Genomic DNA, 13,419 nt, shown 5'->3' on the forward strand with positions numbered 1-13,419 from the left:
TTAATTATTAAATTTATGAATAGCCCCAAGTAGGTCTTTTGAGACTTTGAGATGCTTTTATTTATCCCTGGATTTAAACTGTTTTGCTTCTGAAATAATAACCACACCAATTAAATTTTTTTTTCTTTTTTCTACCATGTACTCTTAAACGCCCCTGGTCTTATTCTAAGTTTTACTTTTGTTTATTGCCTTATAAAATGCAGCAGAGTTAAGAGTAATGCAGACTTCTATGAAGAACCAGTGGAAGTGGAGACAAAAAATGTTTAAATGATGGTATGATTTTTATCATTGTGAAATATTTGCATAGTCATTGCAGAGAATTTGCAAATTATAGAGAGGAAATAATATGTAGCATCTACTTCACCATGTCTGTGTGTTGCATGTATGTGCATTTCTCTACAGAAAAAAACAAAAATTTTGCTTACTTCTGCCAACTTTACATTTGTAAGTTGATGTTGAGATTATGACAAAAAGTTTAGATGAAGGAGTGGAGGGAGATCTGAGGAGAATGTCTAGTGGATTTGAATGTAACCCTTTCCTTTCAAGGAGTTCCACAAAATGCAGAATGGGCTTCCCTGTTCAGCCCTCTCTTCCAGTTTCTTTTTTGCAGTCCTTTCCTCTCAGAGAGTTGAGCTAGGGTATAGCAAGCCCAGTGGTAGGGTGGCCTGTTGACTAAACAATGACCATTCTCTCTGGGATTGAAGCTATGAAGATAAGCGTGAACTCATAACGTCTGGGCAAAATTATTGTTTTGGCTTAAATTTTTCCTCCCCATCCTGTCATTCAACAGTGGGAGATAGTTCAAGGCACTTTTACAACTAAAAATGCCATGAAATTTGTTTAGGTAAATAAAACATGTATATGGTCTTCAGCAAGCAGGCCTTTATTAGTCCATAGGTGTCTGAGAGACCATTGGTCCTTGAGTTGGTTTTAACTTTTAATATCTGGTTACTTTTAAGGGTTCCATAAGTGGTCAGGTCAGAAGGATGTTTGAGGAGAGAAATGGAGTAAGGCAGAAAGAGTGTAGGCTGACACATAAAGTGGACTCTGGCAGATCTCTAGCCTGCCTTTGCTAGTTGCATGATCTTGAGGAGTAATTTATGTCACTCAACCACTTTGCTCTTCTATGAAATGGGGCAACACCACAAACCTTAGGGGGAGACTCACAGGCTTAAATGAAATAATGTAATTAAAATGCTTGGCTCAAAAAAGTAGCTAATAATTATCCCCATTATTATTGAAGAAGTATAACCAAATAATAATATTAATAATAATAATAAATGTCATATTTCACTTGACTAATGGGGAAAATGGATTTCTAAGAATATAAATAAAAATAAGATTTTATAATATGCAGAAATCCCTTATAGATTGATAAAAGATTGCTAAAAAGTATTAGTAAGAGTTAGTTTTTTGTATTTTCTCCATTGAAAGAATGTTCTTATTGGATTAACTCTTTTTTTTTTTTTTTAAAGATTTTACTTATTTATTTGACAGAGAGAGACACAGCGAGAGAGGGAACACAAGCAGGGGGAGAGAAAGAGGGAGAAGCAGGCTTCCTGCTGAGCACGGAGCCCGATGCGGGGCCTGATCCCAGGCTGGGATCATGACCTGAGCTGAAGGCAGACGCTTAAGGACTGAGCCACCCAGGCGCCCCTTATTGGATTAACTCTTAACATTCGTTGTTTATACTTCATATCATTACTTCAATTGCTTATTTTTCTTATTTCTACTTTGAGAGGGGAGAGTGGGTATGGTCGAGCAGGTCTATTAAGACATAAGCTATTGCTAAGCATTTAGCCCTGAGTGCTTATGTTTTGTGCTTTGTGGAATCCCAGAGGCTATGTGAACTGATTCCAGTTGGGTGAATCACTTGTCATGGAATTTATTAAATTTTAGAGGCATGGATTGATATTCTCTAAAATTGGATTATTAGTGTATCATATGATCTCACTGATATGAGGAATTCTTAATTGCAGGAAACAAACTGAGGGTTGCTGGAGTGGGGGGTGGGGTGGGAGGGATGGGGTGACTGGGTAATAGACACTGGGGAGGGTATGTGCTCTGGTAAGCGCTGTGAATTGTGCAAGACTGTTGAATCTCAGATCTGTACCTCTGAAACAAATAATGCAATATATGTTAAGAAAAAAAAAAAAGAAGAAGAAGAAGGTAGCGGGAGGGGAAGAATGAAGCGGGGGAAATCGGAGGGGTAGACGAACCATGAGAGACGATGGACTCTGAAAAACAAACTGAGGGTTCTAGAGGGGAGGGGGGTGGGAGGATGGGTTAGCCTGGTGGTGGGTATTGAGGAGGGCACATTCTGCATGGAGCACTGGGTGTTATGCACAAACAGTGAATCATGGAACACTTCATCTAAAACTAATGATGTAATGTATGGGGAATAACATAAGAATAAAAAATAAATAAATAAATTAATTAATTAAAAAAAGAATAAAATTGGATTATTAGCATAACTCATGGTCTATTGTAGCCTATTTGGATAACTTTTTTTTTTTTTTTTAAGATTTTATTTATTTGACACACAGAGAGAGAACAAGCCGGGGGAGTGGCAGGCAGAGGGAGAAGCAGGCTCCCTGGTAAGCAAGGAGCAAGGATGCGGGACTTGATCTCAGGACCCTGGGATCAGGACCTGAGCCAAAGGCAGACACTTAATGGACTGAGCCTCCCAGGTACCCCTGGATAACTTTTCTACAAGATTTATATGAATATGTTGCTTGTCAACATCATCACAGACACCTGAAGGGTTAATTTTTGCAATAGTTGATTATACACATTGACAGAACAATTGTTTGGTGTCATTATTACAGTCTCTTGAACTCTTTCGTTTACACAGAGTTGTGTGGATAAAGCTTTCGGTGGTGGATTTTGAGCTCTGTGGTTCCCATAGACTTACTAAACCTTGTTTTTAGCACATGACACTGAGCTAGCTACCCAGGGGCTCTAAAAGTAGTGCATATTCAAAATGTTTCTCACTTCAAAGCCAATACTGACCACTTAGTTGGGAAAGTAAGAAATGTCCTAGAAAAATTACCCTGATTATTTGATGAGAGGAGAGTTCACTTCTGGCTGGAGTAATGTAAGTAGTTTAAGTTTAGTCAGTGTTTTTTGTCTAAATAACCAAATTGGCAAAATAGCAATGATAGGTCTGGTGAAGAATGCAAACTCAAATCAGTGACTGAGCAAACCTAGAAGGATAAGTAAAAATACCATCCCACCCCAACTCCACACAGAGGAGGAAGTGGGAAGAACTCCAGTCTATGTGAAATGGCAGGTTTCCAAAAAAGGAAAGAAAGAGGCTCTGAAGCTTACCTGGGGGAAATGGAAACGTAATTGTGAAACTCAAGGGTTTAGTGAGGCAGTGATAGAAATGGAAATCAGAAAGTGACTTTGGATCCCAACTAGCAAAGAATGCAGGCATAGTTGACTTTATAAACTGTTGTCTTAACAGTTTATAAAGATGCAGAGTCCTGGTAGAACATTTCAGAAATTCTTCTGAGATGCTGCATAAGGAGGGGAGTGGAACTCTGGGAACCAGATCTGAAATTGCATCTAATTTTGTTACTTCTTCTTGCTGCTTGTAATGAATATGTAGAAAGCTTTTAAAAGTGCCCAGAGAACTTTTTTACCTGGTGTTTTAGAGAGGCACCTTCAGAGTGATAACTGTTTGCAAAGGCAGGAGGCTTGGAGATGCTCTTCGATCTGAGTACTTCTTAATAGAGATCTAAAATGAGTTCTATCATGATTCTTTGGAAGTTTACTACCTTTAAATAAAAAAAAAAAAGATAAAAAAATTCGACCTGGTCATGAAAAAAAAGCTCCTAAAATTGGATAAACACTTTTTTTTTTTTGGAAATTTTAGTCAAAAATTGTTTTTATAACCCATTGGTGATAAAATTGACTCAGCATTTGATTGCTCTTCATTAATAGGGCATGACCTCAAATCAGTGTCAATCTCAATATATAATTATTTGCTCCAAGTAGGTAATAAAGGCAGCTAATAATAATTCTTGTATACAAACTCATTTTTAGATATAAAAGTATGTTGAAATAGGTAATTTTAAATGTTTCAATGAAAATTTGATATAGAAACAATGTTGTGGAGTGTAAAGGGAATGATGCTTGCATTAATTATTAAAATGGATAAAGCATGTAGGTTGAAGGGAAAGGAAGTATTTTTTTTTTTTTAAGAATTTATTTATTTGACAGAGAGAGAGTTAGCGAGAGCAGGAACACAAGCAGGGGAGCAGGAGAGGGAGAAGCAGGCTTCCCGCTGAGCAGGGAGCCCGATGTGGGACTCGATCCCAGGACTCTGGGATCATGACCTGAGCTGAAGGCAGACACTTAATGACTGAGCCACCCAGGCGCCCTGGGAAAGGAAGTATTTTAAATAGCCATGTGAAATGGCATGTGCCTCCATTTTGATGCTGAACAGATGACTAGGACTGGTAGGGCCTCTTGAAAGCTTTGTGATTAAATTAAGTAGAAGTGAAGACCCAAATTGCTTTTATAAATATGATGTCATAGAAAAACCATGATGTAGCATGTTTGCAAAGGTGGAAGTGAATTGCAAAAATGTAAAAGTACAGTTTAGAGTCTCAACTTGTGCAAAGGCACAGATACCAGACATAGTTGGCCAGGATGGAAATCCCTGCATCTTGAAGCCCTTTGGCACATACACGTTCTCCCTGAGAACTGAGACTCAAACCTGAAAACTTAGAGGACTCAGACTGTGCGGACACAATCTATGAGGCCATGAGTTACCTTCAGAAGCACTGTTAAGCCTTTAAGAATGGAATGTGCCACGTAAATAATTGTTTTTCTGTAGGGAAAGACTGATGGCATCCCCTGTTCTATATGAGGCTTTGTTCCTAGTGTAACACATTTTTCATCTACTGATCTCAGTACTTCTGTATTAGTCACTCCCTCTGTTTTAGGAGTTTGCCAAAGACACCACTCTGCTGTCTTAGATCTCCTCTTTTATTCTGAATTTGTAACACATTTTCTTATTAACCTCTGAAGGATTACAAACCTCATAACCCAACCTGCATGATAATAAGCATATCACTTTCTAGACATGAGGGCCATATCTGCAGTGAAAAAGAAGCTGTTTTCCTTGGCAAGGGAGTGTTTTCAGGGTGTTGGTTGTGTCACAGACGTAAGTGGTGGAAGAACTTTCAGACGAGATGAAGTGTTCTTGATGTCCACATGGACTTCATATAAAGCGTGTGATGTAATTCCGATTGGCTTTTCTTCTTGCCATCATCGAGACAGACCTTCCCCAGCCTCAGTTCTCATGTATGTTCAATTGCATCACTTTCCATTTTTATTGAGTTTATGGCTGTGAAAGAAGCAAAAGGCATATTTTTATCGAATATGATTTTCTACCCTGTAACTGTATTCCCCTTAGAAAAGCCCTCTTCTGTTATTGTCTGCATAAAATATTTATTTAAAATTTACCTCATGGCAATGATAGTCTGAAAGCTATTTAAAGCAACTGTCTAATATTTATAGACTGAAATAGTTTTATCATTATCAATCTATTTTTATTGAATAAAGTAGGTGTATGTAGAACTTGTCATGTTCTTCCTTCCTCTTAAATACCATTCTGTTGATCAAGTTAATTTCATTCAAATTCCTCTCTCAATACCCCATTCCCACGCTAGGTTTCTACTCTGATACTTGTAGAAGTTAGCTCAAATCATTTTTTTATACTATAAACATCATCTTTGCTTAGGCATGTAAAGTCCAAAGTTTTTTTTAGCTTTATTTTAAGATGAATCAGTTTCATATGTGGAATCAACTGTATACTGTGCTGGCGGCTACAACTGCATGTGATTTAGAACCATACCCCACGTGAAGAATGCTGATCTTGCTGATCACAGTAGATTTTATTTCTTTTATAATTTTAGTTAATCCTAATCCAGATTTTCCCTCTTTTTATTTATACTCTGTTTTTGTGAGAGAGAGAGGGAGAGAGAGAGAGAAAGGGAAAGAGAGAACTTACATTTATTATAGGTAAAAATGGTCATAGACTCATGATTCATTAAATTATAAAGAAGAAATGTGTTTCATGGATTTCATCTACCTGATCAGTGCCACCATCTGTTCACACATACCCAGAGCATGTTGATAATCAATCACAACTCTTTTTCAGCGCATCTTTAAGCATACTCAGAATCCTTCTCAAGACTGCCAGTCACTACCAAATCTTTAAATTTGGCAAGCAAGATGAAACCTATTTCTCTCCTGCTCTAGTCTGACTTCATCCTGCAAATGGGATTCCATCTCAACCTTTCTAGTGAATTACACAACATGAACAATTCTGAAAAAGGGGGTCCTGTTTCTTTGTAAGCATCCTACTCTGTTCATTCTCAGCAGTTATTGTCAGTAGTTTGGTTCTTGTTTATGCTAGATTTAGTGTTGAAAAGAACAAAAAATGCTGGATAAAATATATTTTCAAAACATATATTTTAAAATGTACTAAGGAACTGTCAAGTTAGAAAAAATCTCAAGGGCCAAAACTAAGCCAAAGCAGGGGGCTAGAGTGCTAACAGAGTGCTGGTTCTATCTTCTTGTTGGCATTTTCTAGACAGGTGAACTTGAGCATTAGTTTCTACGGTCATGTGGACATTGAAGGAAAGAGACAGAAGCCTGAGTCTGTTTAAGATGAAGAGTCAAACAGGAATTCCACTACCACTACCACATTAAGCTGAGATCCCAGAGAGCCACACTCTTAGTACAAGGGTAAACTAAAACCCTCCCCATTGTACTTTCCTCTCCCCTAGACTAGGGGACTCCAGGAAAAATTATCTATTTTAAAACTTTGAGCCAAGTGAAAGGTAAAAAAACCTAGCTTTGAGAATCCATAACCGCAGGTGGCTCTTGCACAGATGTGCAGTGTAAGGTGATCTAAAAACTTCAAGTAGAGAGTGGAGTTTAAAGGGGTCCTTGGTTGATAGTGCCCCAGATACTGGCAGAGACAAATGCTCTGAAGGGCCACATATTCAACTTAGACCTCACAGTTTTTCTCCAGATAAAGTTCCAAAAAACATGAGCACACAGAAAAAATTTTTTTAAAATCACAAAATTTGAAAGAAATCAAGCTACCATAATTGATAGCTGGTAGAAAGAACAAACAGCACTGAGGCAAGGACTTCAGAAGTGGGAATTTCAAGACAAACACTAAGAAATAAGTATGTTTAATATGTTAAATAAAACAAGGGATTGAAAATATGAATAAAGGTCAAGAAACTATAAAAATGCCAAGCACATTTAAAGAGAACCAAAAAGATCTCACTGATAGGAGGAATTCTTAATCTCAGGAAACAAACTGAGGGTTGCTGGAGTGCTGGGGGGTGGGAGGGATGGGGTGGTTGGGTGATGGACACTGGGGAGGGGAGGGTATGTGCTATGGTGAGCGCTATGAATTGTGTAATACTGATGAATCACAGACCTGTACCTCTGAAACAAATAATACATTGTATGATAAAAAAAAAAAAGAAGATAGTAGGAAGGGAAAAATGAAGAGGGGGAAGTCGAAGGGGGAGATGAACCATGAGAGACTATGGACTCTGAGAAACAAATTGAGGGTTCTAGAGGGGAGGGGGGCAGGGGGATGGGTTAGCCTGGTGATGGGTATTAAAGAGGGCACGTACTGCATGGAGCACTGGGTGTTATACGCAAACAATGAATCGTGGAACACTACATCAAAAACTAATGATGTAATGTATGGTGATTAACATAACATAATAAAATTAAATTAAAAAAAATAAAGACAACCAAAAAAGTGTCTAGAAATGGGAAAATATAAAAATGGAAATTTAAGTTTAATGACTAGGTTTATCTGCAGGGTAATCATAGCAGAAAAGACATATAATGAACTAGAAAACAGAATAGAATAAAGTAAATAAAAGATAAAAAGATGAAATGCATGAAAGATAAATTAAGATACATAGAAGACAGAATAAGAAGGTGTGACATATGTCTAATCAGAGTTCCAGAGGGAAAGAGAGATGGGGGGTGGGGACAGAGTCACTACACTGAAGCCATAGTTGAAGAACGGAAAGCTGAGAATTTTCCAAAACTGCTGCAGGTACCAGTCCATAAACTCAGGAAGCTCAGAGTACCCCAAAGAGGATAAATAAAAAGAAATCTGTATGTTTACATGGGAGTAAAGCCATCAAATCTCAGAGGCAAAGCAAAAGTTTTAAAAGGCAGTTAGAACATCTGTCTGAAGAAGATATAGGAATGGATAATGAGTATATGAAAAGATGCTTAATATCATTAGTCATTAGAGAAATCAAAACCACAATGAGATATTACTTCATACCCACTGGAATGGCAATAATTAAAAAGACATACTAACAAGTGTTGGTGAGAATATGAAGAAATTAGAACCCTCATATATTGGTAGTGGGAATATAAAATGGTACAGTCATTTTGGAAAACCTGTCATATGGCCTAGCAATTCCACACCTATATATATACCCAAGAGAAATAAAAATGTTATGTCCACACAGATTTGCATATGAATGTTCTTAGGAGCATTATTCATAATAGCCAGAACATGGAAACAACCTGAGTGTCCCTTAGCTGATGAGTGGATAGACAAAATGTGGCATATTCATTCAGTGTAGTATTACTCAACAATAAAAAGGAATGACATACAGATAGATACTACAACATGGATGAACCTTGAAACATTGTGCTATGTGAGAGAAGCCAGTCACAAAGTATGTATAAGATTCCATTTATATAAAATTCCCAGAATAGATAGAAAGTAGATTATTAGTTGCCTAGGGCTGGGGGTAGAGGATGGAGAATATAGAGAGTGACTTCTGCTGTACTCTTTAAGCAGTTGAATTGTATGTCATATAAATTATATTTCAATAAAGCTATTTAAAAAGGCAGCTAATGGAAAAAAGTCCCATTACCTATAAAGGAATGAATTTGGAGTGATACCTTGACTTCTTAATAGCTTCTGTTAGCCAGAAGATAGCTGAGAAAAATATCTTTTAACCTAGAAAACTACTTTTAATACTGAGCAACAATATTTTAAAAAAATGAAGTTGAGATAGTTTTAGACAAAAATTGAGTTTGCCACCAACAAAATCCTACTAAAAGAAATTTAAATGATTCTTTTTAGGCAAAAGGAGATTTCTGACAATATCTGAGATGCAGGAATGAATAACAAACAAAGCTTGTGACAAATGTGGGGGTAAATCTAAACAAACATGGACTGTAAAGTAATGATGAGTTAGAAACAAAACAGGGAAGAAATGAAATACATGACAATAATGTGTATGTCAAGGGGATGGTGGCTGAACTTGAAGTGTCTCAAGATCCTTCTATTATTCAGAAAGAATGTAAGCATAGATTGACTTTAGACTTAGGTAAATTAAAAATGTAAGCATGCTATATTTTCTAGGGTAGTAACCTAAAGATTAGAAATGAATGAAATAAACATAAAATAAATATAAATAAAGGTATAACTTTTAAATGAGTAGAGGCAAAAAAATAGAATAGGAAAAAAAGCCATTCAAAAGGCAAAAAGGAAAAGAGAAGAAATAGAAATGGCAGTGTATTTAGAAAGCACAAGTAAGGTGGTTGAAATAGAATCACATATATCTGTAATGGTAATAAATGCTCCATCTAATTTTATCAGACAGGATAAAAGAATCTAGGTATATGCTATTTACAAGAGACATCTACAACATAAAGTTAATGATACATTGAAAGTGAAAGAAGACACACCAGCCAAATATTAACTGTGAGAAAGCTGTCGTAGACTTTATGGCAAGGAAACCATTTTCAAGCCAATAAATATAGACCATTGCACTCAATAATTTTTGGATACAAATTCTTTTCTAGCACACAGTACACAAAGTACATTTATGATAACTGATCACATACTCTGTCATAAAGCAAGATACCAATTTCAAATAATTAGTATCAAACAGACCTTATTCTCTATTCACAAAGCAAACAAGCAAGAAAAAACACAAAGATAGCTAGGAAACATCCATGTATTTGTAGAGTAAGAAGCATACTTCTAAATTATTTGTGAGTTGAAGAATAGATAATAATGGAAATCAGAAAATGTTTACGATGGAACAATAATGTCAATACTACATATCAAACTAGTGGCATCAAGCTAAAATGATACTGACAGGGACATTTATAGTCTTAAGACATATGGAAAGAAAAAAGAGTGAAAATTAGTGAGATAAGTATCCAAGTTACAAAGTTAGGAAAAGAAAATAGAATAAACCCAAAGAAAGTAGTAGGAAGGAGATAATTTTAAAAATAAGAGCACAAATTAATGAAATAGAAAATAAGAATGTTTGGGACGCCTGGATGGCTCAGTCTGTTAAGCATCTGCCTTCGGCTCAGGTCGTGATCCCAGGGTCCTGGGATCGAGCCCCACATCAGGCTCCCTTTGCTCCTCCCCCCTGCTTGTGATCTCTCTCTGTCACGCTCTCTCGCTCAGGTAAATAAATAAAATCTTTAAAAAAGAAAGAAAATAAGAATGTTAGATGATCAACATAGCCAAAATTGGCTCTTTGAAGAGATTATTGAACATGACATGCCTCTGCTGAGCCTCATCAAGGAAAAGAGAATAAAATTAAAGAATATTAGAAATGAAATAGAAGACAGTCATAGATGCCATAGGTATTGAAAGATAAATGGGTTTTATGAAAATTTCCTGCTCAGTAAAGGTGAATATTTAGATAAAATGAAAAATTCTTAGGAGAAAAAAAACTTACCAAAATTGACTGAAATAATTAGAAACACGACTATTCCTATAACCATTAGATAGATGAAGTAAGTAACAGTCTTTGGAGAAAGAAAATACCAGCTGTAGATGGTTTTACTGGTGATTTCTAATGAATGTTAATGGGAAGAAGATTTCAGTTTTACACAAACCATTTCGGAACACATTAAAAGAGTGAGCACTCCGTTTAGAAGGCAAAATTGGTAATAAAACCTGACAAGGACAGAATCAAATGGGAAAATTACAAACCAGTCTTATCCATAAGCATAGATGAAAGATCCTGACAGAATATTAGTAAGCTGAATCCAGTAACATATAAAAAATATAATACATCATGACTAAGTGGGGTTTTTCATAGTTGTTAAGGAGAGCTGAGCATTTTAAAAATCCATCAATGTAATTCATTACAATAACATATTAAAGGTGAAAAGTGTGATAAATCATGAGAAGCAGAAAAAATGTTTATTAATATTAAACATTCCTTAATGATTAAAAAAAAACAACTCTTGGCAAAGTTGTAATAAAAGGGAACTTTCTGAAACTTAAGAGTTCCTATAAAAAGCTAAAGCAAACATCAAACTTAATGATGAAACATTGAAATTCTTCCCTTTAAGCCCAGGAACAAGATGAAGGAGCCACCGTTTCTTTTAGGGCTCTGTCTTTCTGCATGGCCTGTCCATGTGGCTGATATGGGCTTCACAGTATGATGGTCAGAAGGTGGTCAGACTTCTAACATGGTGGCTGGCTTCCAGCTGGAGGAGGCTAAATGTGCCTGTCCTCCTACACACAAGGGCCAGAACTGACACTTTGGCTGCATCTACTAGTTGAAGCTAGTCACAGTTTAGCCCAGGTTCAAGAGGAGGGTAAACAGACTCCACCTCTAGTTGTGAGTACAGCGTGTGTGTACAAGTAGGAAAAACTTGGTGGCAGGCATCTTTGGAGGTCATCTGTCACAACTATCAGGCTGGTAAAAATGTGGAAGTCTGGTGACATGAGAGATTGGCAAAGATGTGGAGTGATTGGCATACTTACACACTGCTTGTGACGCTGGAAATGAGTATAACAGCACTGGTAAGAATATTAGAATATTAGAAATGAAATAGAAGACAGTCATAGATGGTGTCACCTAGTAAAGTTAAAGATGTGCATACTATGTAGTCCAGCAATTTAACTCCTAGATCATTTTTGCTGTGTGTGCCGGGTGATAAATATAGGAATGTCCAGAATAGCACTTTTTGTTCTAGCAAAAAACCTGGAAACAAACCAAAATGTCTATTAATAGCAGAATGGGCAGGTGAATCGTGGTGGAGTCTTGCAATGGAATTCTGTACTTCAGTGAAAATGAATAAATTGGATGTACAATAACACGATTTAATCTTCAGGACATAAAATTGAGTAGAAAAAAGCAAAGTACTAAAAAAAATACACAGAACAAATAAAGTTGAAATGCAAAAAATAAATGTAAAAACAAGCAAGGAAATGACAAACACACGATTTAGGGTGGTAATTATTTCCGAAGGGGGAGAGGAGATAGAAATGATTGGGACATAGATAATTCTAATGATCTTTTTTGGTGACTCGAATGATGGATGTTTCTTATATTATTTTTCCTTATACTCTACGTAACTTTATGTTTTTTGAGTCTTCTCAGTATGTAATATAAACAAAAAACCATTAATGCTTACTTTTTTTGGGTGGGGGTGAGGATTCTTTTTTCGTCAAATGATTGCCTTGAATGATCATTTCCACTGTGGAGTAGCAGAGAAGGACCAGGGTATGTCTTGGATTAATTACCTTTATTAGCAACCTGTTGACCTTTCTTAGGATCATGGTGAATAGTCTATGTTGTTTCATGGATGAGGAGTAGGTCTGGCTAGGAAGCCTTCATTCCATTGTGAACTTTGGTTCTCAGTGGGGTGGAAGGTCAGTTTGCTGACCTTACCTGTTTTCTATACTCTTGGCCCCCTTTATAGAGCCTTCCCAGACCCATAAGAACTTCCAAGGCCATCTTTTTAAGCAAACTCATGGCTTGCCTTGTTGGATTAATGATCATGGGCTATTGAAAATTAAAAGAAATCAGCAGTTCTCAAACATAAAGAGTAGAAACTGTGGCTTCTAATTTCTTGCAATGTTGTTGTTTCACAGATTGATCAACTGAAGCAGGAGCTTTCGAAGAAGGAGTCAGAACTTCTTGCCTTACAAACAAAGCTTGAAACCCTTAGCAATCAAAATTCAGATTGCAAGCAACACATTGAAGTGCTTAAAGAGTCGCTTACTGCCAAAGAACAGAGGGCTGCCATCCTTCAGACCGAGGTAAGGCACTGTTTCACGATTCCAGGCAGCAGATGTTGAGTCGATAGAAAATATCCTACCTGGACAGCTTTCTTTAGAAGATCCCTTATCCAAGCCCTTGGGGCCAGATGTGTTTTGGATATCAGATATTCCAGGGACCTTGGAAAGGTAAGACCCATATCACAGATTGCATAACACTCCCAGTGTGGGTACAGCAATACCCTGTAACAAATACATGACTATTTGTGCAGAAAAAAAATTCTTCACACTAAAGTAGGATAAATAAAGACTGTATAAGTAGCATCCCATTAGTTCATGTCAGGTTGTGCCAC

General features: G+C 36.8%; 1 protein-coding gene across 1 annotated transcript in view; it reads left to right on the forward strand.

Annotated features, from left to right (window-relative positions):
• The window catches only part of LOC118006082 (ERC protein 2-like), a 113,457-nt gene that overhangs the window by 31,218 nt on the left and 68,820 nt on the right, over positions 1-13,419 (forward strand). Inside the window, exon 3 of the mRNA XM_034998692.1 lies at positions 12,941-13,108. Coding sequence (XP_034854583.1) covers positions 12,941-13,108 — 168 coding nt within the window. The remainder of the gene's footprint in view (positions 1-12,940; positions 13,109-13,419) is intronic.

The sequence above is a fragment of the Mirounga leonina genome, unplaced genomic scaffold (assembly GCF_011800145.1).
Source record: "Mirounga leonina isolate KUSES-001 unplaced genomic scaffold, KU_Mleo_1.0 Mir_94, whole genome shotgun sequence".
In the NCBI taxonomy this organism is placed as follows: Eukaryota; Metazoa; Chordata; class Mammalia; order Carnivora; family Phocidae; genus Mirounga; species Mirounga leonina.